This window comes from Melanotaenia boesemani, chromosome 4 (assembly GCF_017639745.1).
Source record: "Melanotaenia boesemani isolate fMelBoe1 chromosome 4, fMelBoe1.pri, whole genome shotgun sequence".
NCBI lineage: Eukaryota > Metazoa > Chordata > Actinopteri > Atheriniformes > Melanotaeniidae > Melanotaenia > Melanotaenia boesemani.
Genome location: NC_055685.1, coordinates 27,258,327 through 27,284,060, shown reverse-complemented (window position 1 = coordinate 27,284,060; position 25,734 = coordinate 27,258,327). Strand labels below are relative to the sequence as shown.

Here is a 25,734-nt window from a genome sequence, read left to right as displayed (position 1 = left end):
TGCAGAAACCGTCCTTTGACACTTCACTGGTCTCAAATTCTCAAATACACAGGGAGGGACATCGTTATTACTGCTTTTTGTACCGATTTGTGTGTGCAAGTGACTGCCTGCCAAAATTCTGATTGTAGGTCTCTATGAGTGACTTTTTGCCTGTGATAATGAGCCATTCCTCAGTGCCCATGTTAATTTGGGTGACTAGGTAAGTAATACACACACATGCATGCATGCAGGTCTGTGCACTTGCACATACACACACTCACACACACATACAGACAGGCAGGAGAAGAGGACTGCCCCAAAGTAACCTCACAGCTGAGCTGGCGTGAGGTTACTACAGTTCAAGTTTCCACTCGAATTCACAGGTATTTAGTCCAAAGCAGATCGGAGGGCCAATCTCAAATTTATTTTCAACATGAATTTATCAGACTGACCTTAATATTCCAAGATTTTTAATAGCATATGCTTCTTTGTGTTATAAGTGTATGTGCTGGTTTGTTCTAATAAGGCAAACTAATAAACAAAGCCCTAAATCGTTTTAATACAGTAGACGAACGGACTCAAGAATAATTTCATAAAGTACAGACAAGATTTTATTAAAAACACTATATTGTAATGCGCATCTGTGCAAATACTTGCTATACATTTATTAACCTGAGCTATGAATGTGATGCTCTTATAGTAGATTTGTGTGTTTGTGCAGTAAAATCTGTGAGAGGTTCACTTCAAATACTTGGATCAAAGTTTCATTCTGCTATTAGAATGTCTATGTAATCATAAATATTCACCATAAACTCAAAGTAGGTAGGTAGGTAGGTAGGTAGGTAGGTAGGCAGGTAAGTAAATAAATAAATAAAAAGCAAAAGAATAATGAAAATGATTAAAATGAAATTATTCCCAAATATATTTATTTGTCAAGTTAGTCAGGGATTAGGGTTGAAGTCAGGTTGCTAACAGGCTGAGAAAGAGAAGCATTCCACATTCTTAGAGTCCGAATCTCTGCACTGCCAGCCTATGGAGCTAAACTAATTAATCTACTTACAATGAGAGAAAAAATAAGGTTAAGTGAAATAGTTTCAGTATTTGGAACCTTAATACATTAAAATAACATGGCTGACGACATGGAAAGACTCCTAAAAGTTATATTCTGAATTGAATGCTGCAGTTCTTTTTGTTTTCCAACTGTAAAAAGCCTTGGATTTAAACAAGGACAACTGTGTTATGCGAGCATGTTTCTCTATTCTGCCAGCTGCATTTGGTTTGCAACACAATATCTGCACAATGCCAGTTACTCTTTGCAAGTAGCTGTTTTTCACCAAATATGTCACGCTGTGTTGGCATGGCATCCCTCAAATATCAAAAATATCTCAGTTACATGATTCAGAGTGAAATCCTTCTGTTGTTTGTTTTTCATTTTCTTTCTAAGTTCATGTGCAGTAATCGCTGCCCTCAAGCACGGTGTCGAGCAAAAAAGAACTCAATATAATGTAAACAAGATAAGTGGGGGAACTATCGCTGAAGTTTGCAAAAATAAAAAAAAAAAAAAATAAATAAAAAAAAGACTTCATCAGAGCGGTTACAGCTGCTTTGACAGGAAACCCAACACACACATACGCAGCTGGGTCTTTATGTTTTGCCACCTCAGCAGAGCTTGAGCCTGAGAGAAAGGGGGCTGTGTTGTTTTTGTGCAAGCACACACAACCAACTGCTGCTTCTCTCCTTTCTCACTGCATTCCAACCTCAGACTGAGTTACATTAGCTTAGGTCAGGCATGTGTGTGAATGCACACACGTGTGATCCTATACTGTTTGCTTGTTTGCAAAACACTAAGGACTGTGCACCTGGTTGTCTGAGTCAGGCCTTTATGCTACCAGCTACAAAGGCCTTAACACAACCTGCTTAGTTTGTATTTGAGCTCCACAAAATATCTATTGCTGAACTGATGTAATTAAGACTTGACTCTATTTTGCATATTTTTACAGAAACACACTCTTAAATGGACTTCAGATTGTATTTCTGTAGAAATATGACAGATACATTCACATGAAACATCACAAAGTTGCAGCACAATGTGTCATTGTTGGGTAACAACGTTTAAAGTAATTTCAGGACCACCTGTTTACACCAAAAGGAGCTCTTCATGATTTGAATCTCCAAGAAAACTAGTGTGTAAACAAATGTGTTCATGATGTAAGCACATAAGCCTTGACCCTAGGAGCCTCAACTTGAACTTTGACCTGTCATTGAGCCCTAATTCCTAGTAAGGATTGATTTTATTCACAAACATGACAACTGAACTTTGATTACAAATACTTCGGCAATCCTGTTCGTACCTGTTAAATCGCATTGGTGTTTTCTTTGCATGTGTGCAGTTTACTTACCTCCACAGCCAGCTCTCCCAGCCTCTCCAGAAGATTATTGGTTGCAGCCGAGACCTCCTGAACAACTTTGGGGTCTGACCTGACGTCCCTCTGTCAAATAAAAGTTAGTTAAAAGTATGTTGCAGAGAATTACCAATTTACTGATGGATTTATGAGACTACAGAAAGAACAAAACTTTGTGCTATTCATTTATTTTAGTAGTTACTATAAAACTTCTTCATAGGTATCATTCAAGTGTCCCCCCTTCCCACAGCTTTATGCAAATATAACAAATATGAAGGATAAAAAAAAAGTGTACCACAGACAGAGAAAGTGCCTTGCTTTTAAAAAAAACAACAAAACAAAATAAAACAAACAAACAAACAAAAAAAAAAAAAAGAAAAGAAAGAAAGAAACATGGCAAAGAACAGGTAGAAAAGAAGAAAACAATTATAATGCTGGGGTCAAATAGGGATGAGGAAATCCAAGAAAGATCAACAAGTCCATAAAGGTTTAACCTCCTGCCTTTGACCTATGTTTCTGCCTGTCAGACTGCTGCAGTGTGTGTGTGTGTATGTGTGTGTGTGTTTGTGCACTCAAGTGTTCTCATCTATCACCCTAAGTTGTCAGCTGCTGGAATGTCTGACATTTGATAAAGCACAGGTGTCGCTGAAGAGAGAACAGCCTTCTAGTAAAGAGAAAGAGAGGCTCTGTTTATCTCCCTTGTTTATTCGGTTTTCTCAGTTCTCCTTTAAGCTGGATTTATACTCGCGTGAAGTCTGCGTGAAGTCGGTTACTGTTGTATGCTCCGCGTAGGTCTGCGAAGGCTTGACGCGCACCTCTTCCAGATCTGACGTGCACTCCTGCTTGAAGAGTGGTTACACAAAACTTCTCCCTTGTTATTGGTTAGTTTATGATTACACGTTTCCAGATTTCTGGAACTACTTGCTGAATTTGTGTGGTAACCGTGGAAAAGAAACTGCAACACGACAGTGTAAATTTCATCCAGGGTCAGCTACGCCAGCCCTAACATACATAGACACGGACGGAGTATAAATCCAGCTGTACTCTGTTAAACATGCACTCACGCAGGGCAAAGATGAGAAAAAACTCAGCTATGCATTTTATTCTATTTAGTCACTACTGGGGGAAAAAAAACTCAAACTTTCACTATTGCATTAATGTTTTGCAAAATTTTTGTTCTTAAGGACAACATGTCTTTTTGGGTGAATCACGTCCTCAATCAACTACTTATTATACTCTTAGGGACAAGATCCCCATGTTTACTTTTTAATGGCTAATTTAAAAAAAAATCTCAAATTTCCTATGTTTTAAACAGATTGGAGATTTTTTTTCTCTCTCTCTTCTCTTGTTTACTGCCCTGAAGCTCAGTTTAGCAGAATGTTTTGTTCACCTTTTACCATCCTTACCCATCCTGACTCACATTTAGGTCATAGGTTTACAGGAAGGGACAGGAATGTTTGGGAACGAACTTGAAGAGGACATGCAACTCTGAACACGGAAAGGAGGGGAGAGGACATGAAAATGAGTATGTTTATGATAAATTTAGGATTAGGCTGTAAGTATCTGCTAAAGCAACAAAAAGGATTTTTTTGTACAATTAAATATTCACTCATCCCCTAACTGCCAGTGTAACATATCCCAGTTACTGACACAGCAGGATTTTTACAGTTTCTCTGTCTCTTTGTCTCTGCATGTGGGGGAGGGGTGAGGGAGCAGATGGGGTTTAAAATAAGATTAGAAACTATTGTAAAACTTCAACTCTCAGACTCACCCGAATGGGTTTCAGGAAGTCCAGGTTGGAGAGGAAGTGGCTTTGAGCCTTGTTCAGCCATTCACTGGATGATTTGCAGATTATTTCTTGAGTCAAACGGGACACGTTTTGATCAGCGATGTGGACAAACTCCTCCAGAGGAGTGGTGTTGCAAAGGTCTCTGAGATGGAATCCAAAACCTTTAGTGAGAACCTAAACAAAGCAAAAAATAACTCAGATTATTATGAAATACACATGACAATAATCACAATGAGAAGTCAGAAGAAGAGAAAAAACTATTTTGTCTTTTTTTTGTTTGGTTTTAGTTTAGTTAAAACATTAGCATGACAATATGGACAATACTTTAAAATGAGCACAAACATGAGAGCAAGAAGATATTTTCTTTATAAAAAAAAAAAGAAAAGAAATAAGTTTTAAGAGAAGCTATCACTAATCTTGTTTACCACTTTGGCATTTAGTTATTATTTCTGTGGCACAGTGTGTTTTTCTAAATTGCAACCTCTGTGGTTGTTCTTGACTTATATGAGTTTGCAAAATACGATCCAAAAAACCCCAAATTCCTAACATCTGACCAAGAGAACAAAACAACGATGATATCAGAGAGATACACTGAGCAAAAATGAGTTATGAAATGTCAACAATGGAGAGTACCAAGCACATTTTCAGGAGAGGCTTTTTGACAATGTTCAAATACTTGTCTGAGAAACTCATTTGTTTTTATGTTTTTAGGTTAATCGTCTATTATCTAAAACATTCTCCTTCTTTTATAAAAGTGTAACATTGTTTGAAAAAAAAGGAGCTGCCACAAAGTGTCCTTTTCTGGGGCATGAGATCATTCACAGACTGGGCTTTTTCTGTAACAGAGTCAAGATTAATGCGTGTGTTTGGGAGAGAGAGAGGGAGTTTACTCATGTGCCTTTAAACGCCCTGGACCATTCTGTGTTAATGGCATAATTTCTATTAGACTGCATACTGTACACACACACACACACAAATGGACACGCACAAAGTAACAACTGATAATCTTTTCACCAGAAAAACATTAGGGCTTATAGCGGTCAGTTTGGAGCTTTGGGAACCTCTTATCATCAGACAGAGGATCAGGCGTCCTTCAGTGTGTGCTGCTTTTTAGCTTCTAATGGCTGTATTATAATGCTACATTACTTTTCACTGTGTATACAATTAGAGGTCACAGCAATCTCAAGACTGCCATAGATTTCACTCCTCTGCTGTGATAATGTTCTAATAAGATGCTCATGGTCTACAAGACGTCCGCCTCTGTGATCAATAGATGGGAGAACAGGGTGAGCTGTGCCAGATCACATGGTGTAACGTGTTTTTGACTTAGAGCCTCTGTCTCTGCACGTGAGGAGAAATGTGGGGGAGGGGAGGGGTGTAGAGGAGCAGTCATGTGACTCCAGCCTCAGAACTGCAAAGCAGGGATGACATGAGGGGCTGGGCTGGAAGCTGTTGTTGATGTCGACTTGACTGTACCAGGTTATACAAATATAGGGAATTTGAACAGAGGAGGTCAAGTTCCATCTGTATTATTGCACGTTTGTAAATTAACGTGCAGGGAGTTGTTGAGATTATCTTGTCAGAGAAAAGAAAACAAAGGCTGTGAAATGGATGGATGGGATTAAAAGTGAGGGATGCAAAAATAAGGAAAAATGGATCGAAAGAAAAGAAAAAATGATATCCCATCCACCTAATATATATTATAAAAAAGACAGCTGGGAGAAGGACCACTGCCCAATAGTCTCTACACCCATCCACCCCCCATCCGCTGTGTTTTTTCCTCTTGGGTATTAAAAGCTTAGCTGTGCTACAGCAGAATCCTGTGGTCCAACATAGACTCCGAAGCCAAGGTCATTAGATTTATGCACAAGTGCTCTGGCTGTGGCCAGAGGGAGAAAATGACTATCTGATGTGTGAAAAGTACAAAACAAAGAGGCTGCGCATATTTTTGTGCTGGTACTATTTTTGCTACTGAGGCAATGCAAGTGAATGTGATCATGAAAAAGTCTCTGCACTGTAATATTGCACCTTACCTTCTCTAAATTGACATCAGCCTCAACAATGTGCCTCAATGCGTGGTGAGGAAGAGATGCATTGTGGTGCAGAAAGTGGGAAAGGGTCTCATTGTCTCGCAAAAAGTCCTTTAGCTTGAAACCTGGAAAAGAAACACAGACAACAAACAAAAGACATTTTTTTTTATTTTTTATTTTCTATCCATGGATGAGATACAATTATTCATTTTGACCTAGAGGGAATAAATTCACCAAGAGTCAGAAGAGGATGTAATAAATCACCAGCTTGCCATGACTTGTTCTGTCACATATACTAATGTTAAACATGGGAGTGAACAGGCTTAATGACTCAGAATGTTCAGTCAAACTCATTTGGAAACACAGAGAATAAATGACATCAATCCCTCAATCAAACAAGTGACCCAAAGTCACATCTGCTGCTTGAATACTGACAAGTGGACATACACAAAAAGCCTTCCAAGCACTCTGAACGCTCTTTGTACTTTGCTGCATTCCAAAGAAGTCAAAGCATTTCTGAAACTGGCCCCAGTCAGCTGTGTGGTTACAGACACCAACGCACATACATACAGTTCTTGCTTCTCCTAAGCTGAGTTTTATAGTCAGAAGGGGTTACTACAGGTTGTTAAACTTTGCTCCAAATACTACCTCCTCTGTCTTAAACTTGCTGCCTCACTAAATTTCTTCCCCACCTTACATGAATTTATATTTGGTTTTCTAATTATCCATCAACTGTTGGTGGTGAAACTCGTACTAAGCTTTGGTGAACTATGAAAATCATTGAACAGCTTGGGCAGCACATAACATTTGTGCATTGGGCAAGATAACTGGTCATTTCTTCCTCCAAGGAGGAAGTTTACTCATCATTTTACTGTCACTTATTATGAATCTGAATCAGTTTTACAAAGTCAAAAAGGTGACTGCGCTAACTGCTTCCCTCCATCATGCTCTGCTCCATTATTACTTAATCTCTTAACATCTTCAGTACAATTTAGAATTTTTTCTAGTGAAATATCCTCTTTATCTACCCTCTTTCTTTGATAACCAATAAATGGCATTCACAAACTCAGACACACACAGGAAACACTTTGGTGCAACTGAACATCCCTTGGGAGGAAGTGAAAGAGAACAGTGTGTTTCTGTCTGCTCAGAAGACACGTGTGTTTTCATCCCCCTCCTGGTATTTAATGTAGTCATGGTCCTGAACTAGCCTGTTGTTCTTTTTGTGAACTTTCTGCTGTGATTGTGCATGATACAATACCAAATGTACTCTCTGTGTCTCTGCCAACATCTATGTGCATGTATATGACCTCAATTCTCAGAGGTTAACCACCAAGGAGTTCTAATTATGTCTAATCGGTGTCCCAGTTGGAAGTCCCAGGATTGTATCTGAAAACCCTTGAGATCAAACCAAACTGGATGGTGTAACTTTGCAGAAATAAAAAAAAGTAGCGACACCCGATATTCTTGCTTGTGTGAACAATTTGCATTTTACTTCCTGTTTTTATCTCTTCGATCAGTGCTTCCCTTTAGGTACATATTTAGATGAGTTTCCTTGAGTTATTTATTGAGTAAGATAATAAAAGAAGTTTTATCTCTTTTTTCAGGTTAGAGCCAGCATAGCCCTTAATTAATCCTTGCAAGTCTGAACATGCTGTGGCACTGCACCTCCTGCATTCACATCACACACCTTAAAAACCACATGATGTCATTCCTGGTCAAACTTGTATGTGAAACCACAAATTCCCAAATTTACAGCAGCCTGTCAGAGAAGAATATGAGCACCTGAATATGTAGAATTATTTTACAAAGACAGACAAAAGATGGGAAATTCACTAATTCCTCCCAGTAAAATCAAATCATTGATCGCTTCATCATGGGCAGACTTCAAGGCTATTTTGATGAATGGCGTTCTAGAGAGAAAGAAAGATCGTGTCTGAGTTTGAGTGTGTTTAATTATGGCAGTTGTTTAATTTCAACCTAATTTCAACCCAAGGGGTGAAATAGGCATTTTATGGCTAACAGCTGAGCTTACATGAAAGGAAATCATTGTAGCCGCTGATGGTTGTCATGTTTGTTTGTTTGTCAGTGTCTGTGTAAACTGGTGTAAACATTTGTTACAAAGGTCAGATTCACACATACCAAGTCTGAAAACCCAATAGTCTCTATGTGGAGAAACACATAAATGGGTGAAAAGTAAATAGTTAAAGGGTAAAGATGTAAGATGTTCTCCTTTTATTAAGCACTTCTATTCTAAGCTATTTTAATAATATATAAAAAAAATCTCAGTTTCTTAAATACTCAAATTTCTCTTAAAGGTTTTTCCTGTAATCTGTCTTCTTGTTATGTTCCTGTCTAGTGCTATCTCATGAATCAGACATCCATTACACCTGATCAAGAAAAATCAGATCATCCGAGGTTTATTAAGTTATCTAAAGAAAAAATGCTCAAAGCACTTTACAGCTCCCTTTCTTATCACTTTAAATCTCATTCACTGATTCTATCAATCACTGAATTATTAACCAACACGTGAGGGGCTTCAGCCTCAATTCTTTGATCCAAGCTGTTATCTGTAAAGCCCCGCCCTGCAGTGGCAGCAGCTCTGTTTGCTTACATCAGCTGTCTCTTGTAGATTAAAGGCAAATATAGAGAATATGAGACTGAGCACTTTCAAACCAAGAAACACAGAGAAATCAACTGTGATGAAGTGTAGGAATTTACATAAACGTTGTTAAAACAACTAAAGAAACTGAATAAAATAGATGTAGAAACACTGTGCTCAGCTCAGTTGATAAGAGGAGGATAATCTGTTTGGGATCTAGTCATAATGGGGACGGGAAAGACACAAGCTCAAAGAGAACATGCTGCACCACACTACAGAAATGAGAAATAAAAATAACATATTTTCCACAGCGCCTCAGATCTGTGCTCTCACTCCACTCTTAAACCTTGCTTGGCTTTGAAGAACGCATTGCATAATGGACTGTACCTTTGGGCTAACAGAGCAGACGGTAGCCAAACCAAGAAGGTCCTTGATTGTTCTGCGTTGTTGCATAATTTCTTATGGGAGACTCAAGATGTTCAGTGCACAATTATATTATGCAAAATCAAGCAAATACCGTCCTTTTTTTTAAGCTATGGAGCAAACAAAGGGACAGCTAGATTAGTTAGATGCTCTCATTTCACTTTAGCAATTAACAAAGGTCTATAATTGCATCACTGCTGTTTAATGTTCCTGCACTTTGTCCTGAAATGTTCACCTCTGTATCACTGACCTCCTTTTAATACCATGCTGTTTGCATAAGATCTTTACATTGATATTGTCCTTCTTGGCTTGTTTGTCCTTTTGCATTCTGTTAGGTCAAAAAGAAAGATTACCCCATCACATCTAATCTGTCAGCACACAGTAGAGCCCATGAACAAGATCTTAATGTAGAAGTATTTTATATTTCTACTACACATGAACTGCAGTCATGATGGTGAATCTTTCAGTCTTTTTGTTTCTTTAATGAAATATTGCTCATAAACACTAACAATATTTGAAGTAAGTTTAAAAATGCCTGTAAAACTGATGGTGAAGTTAATAAGTGTGCATGGATGTTATCAAGACAGGAGGAGGCAGCAACATTCCTGGAAGGCAAATGACCAAATCTATGCCTTGTTTATACAGCAATTGTCAGGGTGGAGTACAATTTTCTCCCCATCCTATGTCATACCGCCATTAACTGCACGTAATGATAGAGAAATGCAACATTCACAATATGCCGCCGTGACGTAGGTCCGGTCAGTCAGTCAAACACAGAAGAAGATAACTAAAGATGTGTCCTTACGGGCTGTGTTCTTCTGAAGCTTCCTGAGGGCCCTCAGAAGTCCTTTGTAGCCTTCGTAGCTCTTATCATTCTGACTGTACAGCAGGATCTTCTTGGCATCAGTGAACAAACGGGATATTCTGATGATATTAGCCGACACATAAGAAAAACAGAGTAAGATGCTTTTCCACATGAATGGGAGAAACACTTCTTTGTTTTGTAAGAATTTTGGGAGGGAGGAAGAAAGAATCTTCTCTTTAAATAAAAAATAAGGATAACATTACTCACATGGAATCATTAAAATTCCCCACTACACCAGGACTTTCTCCAGGGGTAGGATTACGGAAGCAGGGGTTGTTGGCGTTACAGATGATGCCTTGTACCCAGGGCAGGGTACCTGCTGAGGGCATGGCCTTGTTAGGGAAGTGACCTTGAAAAAGAAGAATAAGAATGACCATGATGAGTGTAAATATCAGTAAAACAAGGATATCATGTTTATAATAACATTTTAAACACGTCACTAACTGGAAAATACAGCAAAAGCAATAAAAGTGCTGATGTTATCTTTACCACTGGTTGAAGAGTTATAAGTGAATTGTACTGCTACTGAGAATAACCAGCAATTATACTAAAAAGATAAGATAAACGGAGTGTGAGGGAGTAAACAAATTAAACTAACACACTTCTTTGGGTATCCTGGGTTTTGTTTGAGAATAGGAATTTTTTGGTGTTCATTAAGCCAATTTAATTCAAGTTTTTTATAATTTCATAGCAAAGTTTAATTTATTTAATGGAAGAAACTGTAAAGTTAGAGAGCATAAAACTATAGTAACTTTTCTAATCTTCTGAAGAGCTCAAAATAAATAGAAAAACCAGGTGGCTAAACATTTTATATCTGGTTAAGATTAAGAAGTGCCAATTTAATTGAGTTGTGATGTGGCAAAAGTTGTATAACCAGCTGCTATGTTGAATAATATTGTAATTCCCTCTTCCAGAAACTGAAGGTCCTTTTGCAAATTGACATAGTTCAAACAAATATTGACCAATCCATGGATCCTTCTGTGTCAACGACAAGATGACTAATATGTTTAACTTTCCAAGAACTAAACAGCAAATGCTTTACCTAAAAAAGTCTAGGTATGAGGTCAAAAGAATAACCTCATATAATAATCTCAGTATCTGAGGATCTTCAGTAAAAGTCAGAAAATCAACACAATGTCCTAAAAATAGTAACAAATAGGCAATACTTGGGTTATAGACTTGGGTTATTTCTTGTGAGCTATTTATAGTGAAAAAAAAAACTAAACAAGACAAAAACACTTACATTCATGTTGTTCATAAGGTGGGTAATGTATTCGGACTGATATCAGGATGAAAAAGATGAACAGGGGCCAGATGATCTCAATCAGCAGCTGGATCTAAAACATATTGCACAGTTATTAATATTGTTCCACCACACGATCTGTAACTTATTCATGCTAAAGAAGTTCATATTTTTTAGTTTTCTCTTTTTTTTATGTAAATAGTTCACTCTAAGTCAACTTTAGTGTATTAGAAGAGGAATGTCATTTTGTGTGTATGTAGGCATGAACAGGGCTGATAGTTGCTGATGAGCCTGTGCAAAGTCTTGATAAGGTATATGGGTTAATACGGAGAGGTCTGGTTGTTTAAAAGGACTATGGGTTTTTCCATCTGCTCCATATGGCCTCTGAGCTTCAGCTGCCTCAGTCTCAGCTTGAAACAGCATGGCAGACAAGCAGTGTGTGGGGATAAAGAATAATGCTAATGTCTTAGACAACGCACTGTATCCCTTTGTTGGAAGTAACTGGACTGAGTAAAGCAGCCACAGCTGTCATGTTGAAGAGCTGTGGCTGCTTGATGGACAAATGGCTTAATTGTATGCAGATGAGTGTCCCCACATATAAAGTACTACACTATAGTTCCAGACTGAATTTCATTAACATGTGTTTGAGTATGTGGGTATCAACCAACACAGGACAGTAACTAAGACACAGATCTGGCTTTTAAATTAGTCATGATCACATCTTTGACTGACTCATGGTAATTTGTAAACTGTAATACTTTTCAGTGGGCATTTCATTGTTTGCTGTCCTTCATGAAGAAATATGAAAAAAGAAGAAAAGTTTAAGTAAAGCATTTCATTACAAAATATAAATTCATAACATATTAAATTTGTAAGGAATTATTAAAAAAAAAAAAAAAAAAAAAAAAGATTAATAAACACTTTTACTTACAGTCTGTCTCCGTCGGTAGGTGAAGTTCTTCCATAGCAGTAAACCCAGCTGAGTGGACACTGCCATGTTGCTGTCTTCCCAGCCTCACCGAGCAAACTCCCACTCCTCACTGTGAACCCAAAAAGGTCGGGTCAGGAACGGCAGCCACCATGCAAATACAAGACAAAGTCATCAAATAATGCTTTTTTTTCCGTAAGAGAAGCAGACAGAAGACTGGCCAAGCCAACTCTCTACCATCTAGCTGTGTTCCTGTGGAAAAAAACAAAAAAAAAACAAAAAAAACTGTGGCTGACAAAAATGTAATTCAACATTTACAGACAAAGATGATTTGAAAACTGAACTGAAAGTGGTTACATCAAGAAACTACAACCAAATCACAACTGACATGAAACTGCACCAAATTTGGTAATAGCATCCACCTGATGTTGCCACAATGGGAGACAATGTCGTCAGAAGAATATTTTTTTGAAAAGATTCAGAACTTTAATAAAACTAAGAAAACAACAACAAACAAAAACCCCAGCTATCATTGCCTGACTGCTTGAGTTATTCTGAAAAACATCATTAGTACCTAAGTTCAGTGAATTGTCACAAGAAACGATGAATCTCCACGGACTAAAAACAGTTCTCGTTCAATCAAAGTTTTCACCTGGTGAACAAAAGTGTCTCAAACGCAGACCAGCTAAAGTCACAGCAACACTCAGCAAATGACACCAAATGCTGACTGAGGAAGGCTGCTAACGCCTACATATTTAGGTCCACATCTGATTGACTCATCTGTCCAAAGGTCAAGCTACTCTTCATCTGGGACGATGAGTTGGGGTGGGGTGGGGGTGGGGGGGGGGTGAAAAGTAGCGAAATTACACCATGGAATTGCACACAATGCTGCATTTGATGTAAATGTTCATATGAAAAATTATAGTAACCCCTTGCATTGCCTGTTTTAACAACCCACCAACTACACAGCCTTAGTCAGCTACTTTGTTAGTCTTACTTAAAATGTGAAGTTTTCCTGCTTATTTGTTTATTCTATTTATTGATTCAAAAGTCCCATTATGTAACATGCCCTGATCTGACCAGCAAGGCATTCATTGAGCATCTGTTATCAAAAAAGTACAAAAACCTGGAAACCACACAGATTAAAGACATGGGAGTTGTCAGCAGCTAAATTTGTAATCCTACTGTAGGTCAGCCATCGGGACATCAAAAGCCATTATAAAAACTCTTTCAGGAAGGAGTTATGAGGCTCAGCTAATTAAGGCCAAGAGTGTTGCATTGAACATTCATTTTTGACTGCTCCCATAAACAAGTTAGAAAGAACTCACTGAAAAACTTTTGAAAAAGAAAAAAAAAAAAAAAAAAAAAAGAAACACACGCACACACACACACAATGGCAAGTTTGATGATTAGCTTAGGGGAGTCTGCAGGGTCCAAAATACACAGGAGCTGCGGAAAAAAACAAACAAACTTGATTTTCAATGATGTTAATCAAGGCCTTCTTTTTTTTTTTTGTTTTTGCTGAATGCCACTTCCACAGAATAAAACTGATTGGCTGTCGTGGACTGTGGAACAAGAGCACAGGAATGTCAAAGACAGACTGATGTTCACACCTAACTCTTGGTTATTTGACCTTTATTATAAAAAAAACCCTGGCCAAATATCTTCACACTATCAAGTGTGAAGATATTTGTTAAATTAAATTGTAATATGTAGAACCATTGGTGTTTTAGCCTTTTTGTAAATGTGTCTTTAATAAAGTGTCATGGATATAAAAGGTCATAATCATTTACTCTGGTATTTCTTAATTTTACCAAAAACACATCATAAAAGCAACACAGATGTCAAGTTTACTAAAAAAAAAAAAAAAAAAAAAAAAAAAGAAATCACTAAAATACTGATATATGCCATGGAAAGATTCTTCCACCTTGTCCATCAGTATTTGCCTTAAAATTAGATTTACCACACAGATCTTCCACAGCCACATGCAACTAAATCCACAAACTTCACTGTGACCCATGTATATTATTATCAGTTGTACTGTATGTCTGTTCTCTCTGTAAATTATTACATTTAATGAACATGTTCGCAGCTGCAGACATTTAACTGCTTTTATAAGACAGAAAAAAAACTGTTTTGGACTTGTTGGAGGATCCTCATTAAAACAAACAGATGACAACATGCTCAATTTACTTATTTGTTATTCTAAAAATACTCAAGATATCCATCTTGTCCTTTATCGTCGACAACATTATGTTTCAGATTCAGAAATACTCTATTAATCCCTATGATGAGCTTATTTTGTAACAGCCTTCCATTGGAGATAAAAATGAGCAACAATAGTAAAAGACCTTGTCATATTTCTCTTAACTATAGTTAAATTAGTCACATAATATAACTCATGACAGAAAATAAATGCGTTGGAAAAGCCTATATATAACCATGTCGCTGATATACTACCATGTCGGGCTGCAGTGTTTATGTTATGATAAAGTATGCAACTCACACCTTCATTTTTACTTTACACTTAAGTGTTTTTCCTTCCACCGAACAGTAACCTATCAGTCAACATCAACAGCGAGAAAATCGTATCTTAGATCCCCTTTCAATAGAATTCGTGACGTAGATGTTTGTGATAGAAAAGGGTCGGTTTTCATTTAATTTAATCAACGTCATTCTGTTGTTTTCTACAAATATAGTCAGTCATAGTGATCGTCTGAGTTCTTTTCGATAGGTTTACCACTTTGATATATTTGTATTAAATTTGGTTATAATAAAATAATAATAAAAAAGAAGAAAGCATACACCGTGGTAAAAATTGTACAGACAGCAAGCTGAGAAAAACAGGTTCTTGGTGTGATGATGAGCGGTACAAATGGTGCAGAGCGAGTGCGCCTCTAGTGGGAAGCGCACACACTCACAAATTTCATTTATACTTGTTTACCATCAATCCTGACTCACGTGTTATATCACACTCAGACAGGATTTTTTTCCTTATCCTTCATTGTCTTAATTGTTCTCAAAACACACTTGACTAACAATTAAGAATGAAAAACCAAATCCAAATTGGAGATCAACTTCACTCATCAACAATTGATTTTTTTTTATTTTATTTTCTTCTTCTTATTATTATTATTATTATTGCATGAAATACCTTTTCCTCATGTAACTGTTTCTACCGACAAAATATGAGCACTTGTCGACGTTGCAGCATCTGTGAAAAACATTTCGTCGCAGACTCCTTTTAATCGAGGGGGCAAAATACTAAACAGTGAAATAACATGAAAGCAGGCTGCAGTTAATAATCTTTTAAGAATGTGTTTTGCACTACGAACAAATTTCAGTAACAGATTGTCGAAATTCATGGTCTGACTTTTTGTCCTTATGTTTTATTGTTCTCTTAAACTGGGGTTACTGTCGGTCGTTCAGGTAAGCGACGTTGACCAACGGCAAGCGTCAAGTCAGACAAAATAACGCCTGTCGTCTACCGCAGGATCCTTCAAAGTAAGCTACGTGCGAATTAAAAACGCCTTCCATCAGCCACTCGCACAACCTAACAAATAGTTTTGCTACTTAAGCTAATGGATAATATCGCGATACAAAGAGAACATTTGCTATATTTTTTTTCCTCATGATTTTAGTTTGTATTTTAGATTGAATAAAGACACGGCAACAAGTGGACTTTTATATTTTGACTTCCTTGCCGGAAGTCCTGCGCCTGACTACAGTTAGCTTCTTATTGCTCTTCAGACTAGTTCGATCCAGACAGTGTAAATGAACATATACACGCCAAAATGAAAAATAAACAGATTAAGGTCAGTTGTCATTCTGCTGAAACAGCTACATAAGCTTAAATACATAATGTGAATTCAATGCATTACATTTCTTGTTAAAGTTTGCGACGTTTAAACAAAGAAAAACGACAAATAACATTACAAAAAATTGTTTTGCTTCAGGTCAAAAATGGTTACATTTTTTAACAATGGTTAAAAAAACAAAAAACAAAAAAACAACACCATTAAGCTACAGAATATAGCTATAGATAATGGGTTAAAAAAGAAGAAGAAACAAGTGAAATAGTGGCATCTCTTTGTCCAAGAAAGAAACTCATAAATCCCCCCCAAAACACTCAAAACTAAGCTTTTATGTCACCAACCTTGATCCTGGTGTGTATATCCACTCTTTTCCTTCTCATAAATTGAATCCCTGGTCCTAAACAAACTAATCGTGAATAAACTGCGCTCCTCTGACGTTGCGCTTCTCCGCGATGTTCTGTCTCAGTATCTGACAAAACGGTTTTTTCTCCTCCACCAGGCTTTTATAGTTCAGCCCGATGCGGAGCAAGAAGAGAAGCAGCAGAGGTAACTAGCGGTCATTGTTTGTTGCTGCTCCCATATAAGGCAAGCACGTGCGGATGCAAAACATCTCTTAAAGGGCCAGCTACACCTCAGCGCCAGATGAGAGCGCTGTGCTGGTTTTCAATTACTGACTGGTTCAAGAATGTTGCAGGGAAATATTAAATTACCTCAGGTGAACTACTGTAATTAAATAATCACAATCATTGTACTTAAGTAGCCGTTTTTGTGTTTAACTGGACAATTTTTCCTTTGTGCCATTTTCTACCTCCACAAAATGACCAATATTTTTTATTTTGTTTTATTTTTTTCTAACTTCCAAATTGACATGCTTACATACAAACATAAACAGACATTTTTATTTTTCATGATTATTGTTACTAATAATCATTCTAATGTTTATAGTTTGCTACAAATAGTTTTATTATGGACATCAGGCGTGGCTCTAATATCGCTATCTAAAACTATATAGAACTTTGCATTATGATCTATAGTACATAGACTTTTATTATTATTGCTATTAATATTGTCCTTATTAGTGTCATCAATGTTGTTATTGTTGTTACTGTTATTATTGTTATTATTATTATTTGTAGTATTGGTATTATTCTGACATATACGTAATTACTAATATTGTTATTAGTGTTGGCATGGACATAGCCCTTGTTTTTCTGTTTCTGCACCTATACACAATACACACACAAATGCCTTTCTAATGTTGCATGGTTTGCTTTTTGTTCAGGTAAACTTTCTTCTTTTGTATTTTTGCAGGTTCTGGCTTCAGGTATATGAAGACCTGTCAGCATGGCTTAAATATAATATTGCTGCAAACCCCAAACTGTGTCTGCTAGGTGATTTGGGTGACATTACCATGGTAATTAACTCTGAACACCTAATCTTCACCGTCCTATGCATCGCAAAGAAAACTATCCTTGTGAACTGGAAAAGGAAAAATTTTCTGTGTATTCAGGAGTTTAGGAATTTCTTACTAGATCACATCAGTATTGAGACAATGTCTGCCTCCTCAAACTGAATTTCACTCCCTCTGGTCCCTGGTGATTAGCTTCATCACTTAGTATAGGTGGAGGATTGTGACCTTGTCGCTATGGTGTTTGGATATTGGCGGGAGGTGCCTGATTTCTGCAGGTTCTTGGTGGTTTCCTGCGGTGGGGATATGGGCTGCTCTGCTGTGGGGGCGATTCTGTGTCAGCTGTGGGGAGTCTGCGGCTGGGGTCGCTTTGCAGTGGTGGAGCATGGCTGCTAGTGGGGCCTGGGTTGTTGGGCTTTGGCCCTGGGCCGGGACTAGGGGTGGCTATGCACTTTTGGGGAATGCCTGTGTGGGCTCGGGGGTGGTGGGTCATGGGTCTGGGCTCTGCCACTGTCCTCCTCCTTTCCTTACCCGCATATGGTTGTGGGGGGTGCCATCTGGGGTTGGTGGCGGCTCATTGACTGCGGTCGCTGTGTGTCCTGGGAACAGCTGCTCCTGGTCTATCCTGTGCTGGGGGGCCTCCTGGGGAAAGGGGGTGCCTACTGGCTGGGGCCTTCCTCTGCCGCCCCCTGGGTAAGTCTGGAGTCATCTTCATGATGGGGTTGCTGGGGTTCATGCTCCGGGATTGCAGCTGATCACCTGGGTCTCTGGGCCCTAGTCTGCCTCTAGCCTCCGTAGAGGCAGGGTCACATTTGCACAATCACTCTCATCTCTGCTCACTCCTCATTCATCATCCTCTGCATGCTGACACAGTCACTGAGTTGTCCAGTGGTTTTATACACTATGGACTACTTGCGTTTAGGGTTTTTTTGTGAGTGTTTCTTGTACCTTTGTGATACATTTTTTTATGTTTTGTTGTTGTTATTGTCTTGGTTATTTTGTAAGACCTCCTGATGATTGTCAGCTTTGTTTTTCCCTGTAAATGTCATGGGAAAATCTTTGTACTGGTGTAGCAGTTGGTTGTCTGGTGTTAGTTTGGATTGAAGGGTCATTGGCTTCTGTCTGTCACATCTTTGTCACCTCTTTCTTTTTTCTATTTTACTTTTGTACTTCTCTTTAATATTTTCCTTTTTCCCCCTGTCCCCTCCGGTCAGGTCCAGCAAGATTACATAAATTCCACAATTCAAAATAAAGAAATAAGAATAAAATAAATAAATAACTAAATCAGATTATCAAGAGGAACCTTATACCCATAAAGATTCCCTTGACAAAGCAAATTTGCTCAACACAGCACAGCAGCCAGACCATCATTCTGCTCTCTACAATGCTGGACAGGATAAGTTAAAGAAAGAAAGAAAGAATTTAAAATGTAATTTACCTTTAATTAAAAATAATTATTAGTTGGAGCCCTTGTGAAAAACTATCACAACTTTAACAAACTACAACTACAAAATGCTGTCTTTACAGTAATGGATACATATTGCACATAGTCCTATTATAATGATAAAAAAATTATATGGATATGAAAACAATTTCAGAAATGAATTATTCCAACTATATTCCACCAGTTAAGGGTAAAACTGTTGGAAACCGAAGTTTAGAGTGTAAAAGCTTAATGGAGATTGTAAAGAAAATAAAATCTGTGGTTTAAAACTTTCCTCTAGATTCAATTTTTAAGTCCTCATGGGGATGGACAGTAGCACTGAGATGCACTGGAATTACTAACTTATTCTGTTTTCTGTATGTCGTTTAGTTGCATAAAGAAAAATAATGAGTGACAGTATTATTTTCATTTGTTGTACTATTTATTTATTAATTTAAAAGAAAAATAAATAAAAGGTAAGTATAAAAATGCATCTAATAAAATAGACTCAGATAAACAAAAGTTCTCCATTTGATGTCATTTTTTGTACCTGGACCTATTTTAGTCACTGTAGGTTGAGTGGTAGAACCAGCACAGGTCACCAGTCCATCACCAAGCTAACAGAAAGAGAGACAAGCATGAATGCTTAGATCCATGTCTGCAGTCAATATAGAATGAACAACTAACTACACAGTTGCTCTGTGAAACCACAGAACACCCACACAGGCACTGAGAGCACCCACAAAGGTCACTACTGAGGCCACAGCTGAGGTTCAAAGCATCTTGCTGTGGATAGCATGCAATGTGTACCCCATGTATTATATACAAACTAAATACTGTACATATGCTTGGAAAGGTATTTTGCTATTGATAATGAATATTTCACTGTAAGCTATAGAGAACTTTTGGAACATACATTTTAGACTAGAACCTATCCCGGCAGCTAAAAGAGGCAGGGTACACCCTGGCCAGGTCACCAGTCCATCACAGTACTTTTTATGTAAAGGATTTAAAAACAATGTTTATATTTAACTGTGAACTGATTTAATTTGTATCAACCATCATCTGATGTATTCACATTGACTTGATGTGGTATAAGAGCACTGCACTTTTAATTATCTTTAATGTATGTGATGAAATTGCACAGGAAATGTACATGTCATTTTGATATGCAAAACATTTTAGGCATAATTACAGGGCAGAAACCAAGCTAAAAAAGGTTTTATTTGCCACATGTGCATACATTTAAGTAAGCATGCAACAGCAGTGTTATCACTTTAATTTAAATGATTTTTTTGTGTCTGCTTTATGTGCAAAAACACAAAGCTTACGTTTTACAAAATAGAAATCTCCTTTTTTTGTTTCCTTAAAATGTCCTGCCAGTGTGGGTAGGTATTGTTTGATATACTTTTTTTCAACATTTGTTCCAGTATATCCATTTAAGGATAATGCAAAGTGAATGAACAACAGGGATATTTAACAACTTCTTAAAATAAATTAAAACATCTATGAAAATTTTTCTCACTTTTAATGAAAATTTATATTAAAATAAATGGATAAAGAATAAGAAAACAAATCAATCTTTGCTATGTATTGCATGCATGTTACCCTGTGTAGACCCAAGTTGCATTCTGTCTTGAGTATGTTGTTGCCTGTTGACCCACATCCTGCTTCAACTCACTAGTTATGGTTAAACAATGACAAACTGCCTTAACTGGGTAACTGGACCACACTACTAGCCAACAATTCTCTTGCCAGGAGCAACTCTAAAGACTTCATTTTTTTGTCAGATGGTAATGTTTGGCTTCTTTATGGTGTCTGTTGTGCTGCTCGTAACTCAAACCACAGGATAGATAAAAGTTGGTGTAGAGAGGGACCTTGTCAGCAAAATCTTAAGAGGTATTTTAATTTCCTAACAATAAAGACAGGGTCAAGAGGGTAAAGGAGGGCAAAGTCAAAGCTGTCCTCCTTATATTACACTTTAACAATGTCTGGCAATTGTGATGCATGCCCAAATTTAAAACAGGTCACTGATGCATTTAATGGAACAACGTTGGTTGGTGCAGCTTGTAGGCTGCACATTATGCTTATTTTAAAAAGAGGAACGTATTACGGAGCCCTGCAAGTTGTAATTCAATTGCCTCATATTCTGCCAAAGACTCACACACACACACAACAGGGGCATCTGAGCTGCTCATTCAAGGCACACACCTTCATCTGGGATCAGCGTGGACTTCAGAGCCTTTGCACATTTTGGCACGTGGGCGACCTGTAGCTGGGAACTGAAGCACAAACACTGCTTCACAACATGAGCCTTCTGAGCCAAACCTACTGGTGTTTCAGCCCAATATTTGTTTACTAATCATCAGTCTTTGTTAATGTTTGAGAAAAATAACTCTGATGCTTGATCTAGGTCACAGTTTATCATGTTCAAAATACATGAGGACCATCCAGCACTTACAGTTTAGAGGAGTCTGCCTCTGCTGCCTTTTATTTTGCTGTCTTGCTGGAGGCTATAATTAGTTTAAGTGTAAAACGGTGGATGTTGGATGGCTAAACAGTTTGATTATTCTTACTTCCAGATTGCATGTAAAGTTGGATAAGATCCCACTGGGCTCCTTTTCTGTTTTTTTATACAATGGATTTAGTGTCATTATGTTTAACACAAATCTAAACAGCTCAATGTTTCTCTGTGACTGCCAGTTATTGCACCTGTGAGCCAGTGAAATATCAGGCATTGTAATGGGAAGAATGCATCCAATTATTATTATTATTTATTTTTATTTTTTGTAATCAAGAAACTCTACTTACAAAGTCAGACTTTTACTGGCAATACACAAAGTATATGGCTTCATGTTTTAAGTTTTGACTAAATAAACCTGAAAATCTGTCCATACCCATCACAATACTAATTGTTTTAAATGATTTAACTTTAGAAAAAAAAAGTGACATTTTCAATCTAACGTTATCTTTTCTGTTTAACATTTCTAAAGTGTTTAAAACCTATTGGCCGCTATTAGCTGACACAAGATGAAACAAAGTATAGCAAGGATCAGTGTGGGTCACCCACCCAGGGGTACAGTAAGGTCTCGCAGGATGGGCTTAAACTAAAACAAAATCCTCATTCAGACAGATTAGTTATTTAATCCATCAAACCACCCCCATAACTGCCTACATTAATAAAATGATAATAGATAATAGTCAATCAAGATGAAAGTACTATACTGTAGTGTCCAAAGTTCAGTTGCTTTATATTGATACTGTTATGGACTAAACAGCAACACATAATAGTGAATGACTTCTTATTTAGTCATGACACAATGACTTAGTTTTTAACTTGAATTTACAAGCGTTTCTCAAACTCTGTTGTTAAAATGTTTCACATTGACATGTGAGAGTTCACCCCATCTCTGTGCTGACAGCAGTAGCTGTGTCTTTATATTAGCCTTTAGTAAACGTTCCTTCACGTTGTCTTTCATGTATTACCAGCATATTTTCCTTGCATTGAGTGTCAGGTTCCATTATTCCCACTGGTTGAAGAACAATAGTTTGTTATGGCTGGCACAGCTTGAGCTGGCTTACACACTCTGGGCTGAAGGGATCATTAAATAAAAAGCCTCTTAGGAACTTAAAGTGTCGTTGATTATTTTAGAATTGCAGAAGTAAAGATGTGACAACATAAAGACGAACGTTTGGTTTGGACACTCAAAAAATGGTCATTTTTACTGGTACAATTAAACCAGGCCATGGAATGTTTAATTTACAGCAGCTGAACAAATACACTTATTTAAAGAGCTTTGCTCAAACACCTCGTACCCTACCCTTTTGTTACACACAGGCAGATGAAATGCTTCTTAAGAAAAGTGATATATTCAAACAAAGATTATATAAAAGTTCAATTTTCCATATGATGGTTTTTTAAAATGCCAAATTGTAAAAAGTGAACCAGCTCTAGAAAAAAACGGATTGCCTCATCGCTTCAATACAGTCCCTGTCCTGAACGTTTAGGGAGCAGTCAGAAATACTGGAGAGGGGAAAACTCCCTTTGTACAGTAAGAAATATGTCTGGTTTAAAGAGAACCTGACTCAGAGAGAATGAAGCCAGATGCAACATGAATGACAGTGTTTCAGATCTTCACATAACCAGACCAAATGGGATAAATTTTCCCCTTTGCATGGAGGAAAGTCTGAACAATATTTACCTCCAAATTCATCTGGAAAGAGTTGTTAGTATTCTTTAAATTACAATTTTTCTTTGATATGTTAGTACAAAGTTCCAAACAGACAGTCTACTCTTGGTTACAATTCATTTTCAACTTGTCAGTTGTTCTGAAGTTAGGAACAACTGACAAGGTCCACCTTGTTAAAATATATGTATCATCTTCTCTTTCTCACCTTTTCTACCCATAAAACTTGCCTGTCCTGAAATAACTTTTACTTGCGCCACATCTTTGGCAGTTTGTTACCATAGTGACTTATACTATCCAAAATGCTGTGTACTATGATGCTGCTGTCCTTTATGTACAGAAGCATAACTAAAGGAATGGCTCAGAACCATGGATTTCAGATTTGAAACCTTTCTATGAAACGACAGGTCAACGCTGATTTAAACTTAAGACCTATTATTAATATGGTTTACTTATTTGTTTTTGAAGAATGCGTCGTCATCATCATCATCATCATTAAGATCCTAAGATCTAAAGTGCTTGCTAAGACTATAAACAAAACAAACAAAGACAGAAAACAGTGTTATTTTAAATGTAAGGATGCATAGAGTGATATTTTATTCAACAAATTAGTAAAAAAAAGGAAAGAAAGAAAGAAAGAAAAAGGAAAGAAAGAAAGAAAGAAAGAAAGAAAGAAAGAAAGAAAGAAAGAAAGAAAGTTTAAAAATACACCTTAAATAATACTAAACTTCTGCAACAAGGATGCGTTCTGTACATTAATGGAAAAATCATGTTCTAGTTATGGTTTCTCATGTATTCTCATAGAGATCATCTCTTACATCTGTAAGATTGTTTATTGTTTCAAATTAAATTTTCTAATGTAGGCCACTCAAGCAGCAAATGAGATTTGCCCTCATGAGAACCACAAAGCCAGTCATGCAGCCTGTATGACTCTGCTGCTCGGACTCCGTCATGTCTGCAGTAGCCAACGTCTCAAGCAATCCCACGTAATAACTAGCAGCTTTTTCTGGAGAACTGTCGTTTTACAGTAAGAAAATCTAAGATTAGACTTGTAAAAGGATAAGGAAGAAGAACCGATAATCTGAGGAGCATCTGTAATCTCTTTCAAGAAATGATACTTCTAGAAGTGCACATTTGTTTATCAAGGAAAGGTTAAACTTCTTGTTTGACTAAAAACATTTATTGAAAAGGGGAGTCAGTGACTTGACTTAAATGCAGAAAATATCTGCCTATTTCAAGAGTGAAAAAGTGGTAACAGCTTCCTTCCCTTTGACCGAGTCTAAACCCTGTGGGAAGGAATTAAGCAACATGTTTCACATTTTTACTGTCGAGTCCAGAAAATTGCGTGAAGCAGGAATACTTGGAAGATATCCTGCTCCTGTTTCTAAATGTGCGGTGGCAGACAAGCTGGACTGAGGAAGAAGAGGAGAATGGAAGACTATGCCCGACAGTAACCTCGCTATCGAGAATGAAGGAGGAGGAGAGATTTGTCCGATAGTAACCCCAGCACCGAGTATGATGGAGGCAAGCAGAGCAGGAGGGGGGATGGTGGACAGATTACCTATATTTAACTCAGTGCTGCAAAAATGTGTCACATCTGTTTGGTACATTAAAAACAAACAAACAAACAAGCTGTTAGTGTGTATTTTACTTGAAACTGTTTTTGATTTGATATCGGTCTCTTAAAAAAAACTATGTGAGCGGAGAAGCAAACCACGCACGCATGATTTGACTTTTTCTTTCTTTTCTTTTTTTTTACTCAACTTCTTTTAAATACTACTGTTAATGTTACATATACTGTCGAATTTACTGAATTATCGAAGAGTTTTACGAAAATATGTCAATGGCAGAGTCACAGCGCTGGATACAAGAGACGTGTGTTAAATAAGCGTTCATCAGTCTCCTCCTGCTTGCAACGTCGGGACTTGTGTGGCATTCGAGGGCTGCCGAAAATATGGGTACAATTTTTAACCGACATTAATATTAAATATATCTACAGCAGGTATATATGAATGAAAAGTAGACTTTTCAAATAATAGTGCTAAACTCACTGTCTCGTACATTTTTTGTTTGTTATTGTGTGGCAGCTTTTAGGTTATGGTCATTCATGTAGACCAGTAGTTTTCAAACCTTTTGAGCCACGATCCCCAGGATAAGATGCATTGGTTTTCATAACGGGGTGTTTTTTTTGTGTGAATTAATTGTGCTATATATCAAAATGGGTAATTTTGCAACTATCCTCTAAATGTGAAGTTGCAAAACTGTTAGAATCCTCATAGATAAAGAGGATAAAGTGGTTTTTGGTGGTTCACCGCTGTTACAAGGCACCTACATGCCCCAAATAAGCTTCTTTTGCAGAGATAATGTCAAATTCAGATTTTAAATATGGCATGTGTACTAACGTTGTTGTTTATGTGTTACTGTGTTAAAAAATTAATGTGCAAATTTCAGTGATTTATCTTTTCATTAATAGTTTAATTTTGACAGTCCTGGTAAAAAACAAAACAAAACAAAACAAAACAAAAAAAAGTATTTGATAAATTTAGGCTATATAATTTTTTTAAAATTATCTGGTGATTTAGGCTGTCCTAGTATAATGACTGATAAAATTAAAGCTATAAAAGATAATAAGAATAAAAA

The 25,734-nt window shown here is 37.2% G+C and overlaps 1 protein-coding gene across 4 annotated transcripts in view; it reads right to left on the bottom strand.

Annotated features, from left to right (window-relative positions):
* The window catches only part of LOC121637826 (phospholipid-transporting ATPase ABCA1-like), a 35,061-nt gene extending 18,502 nt beyond the window's left edge, over positions 1-16,559 (bottom strand). For 2 of the 4 annotated variants that reach the window (XM_041982121.1, XM_041982124.1), the window contains exons 1-8: positions 12,914-13,012; positions 12,265-12,373; positions 11,334-11,427; positions 10,298-10,439; positions 10,031-10,149; positions 6,204-6,325; positions 4,153-4,344; positions 2,379-2,468 (exon numbers count right to left, since the gene is read on the bottom strand). In XM_041982121.1, the coding sequence (XP_041838055.1) occupies positions 2,379-2,468; positions 4,153-4,344; positions 6,204-6,325; positions 10,031-10,149; positions 10,298-10,439; positions 11,334-11,427; positions 12,265-12,330 (825 nt within the window). In that variant the 5' untranslated portion in view covers positions 12,331-12,373; positions 12,914-13,012. Of the gene's footprint in view, positions 1-2,378; positions 2,469-4,152; positions 4,345-6,203; positions 6,326-10,030; positions 10,150-10,297; positions 10,440-11,333; positions 11,428-12,264; positions 12,374-12,835; positions 13,013-16,417 lie in introns of those variants that run through there. The other 2 variants (XM_041982122.1, XM_041982123.1) reach the window with 2 other exon arrangements.
* Between the last annotated feature and the right edge of the window lie 9,175 nt (positions 16,560-25,734).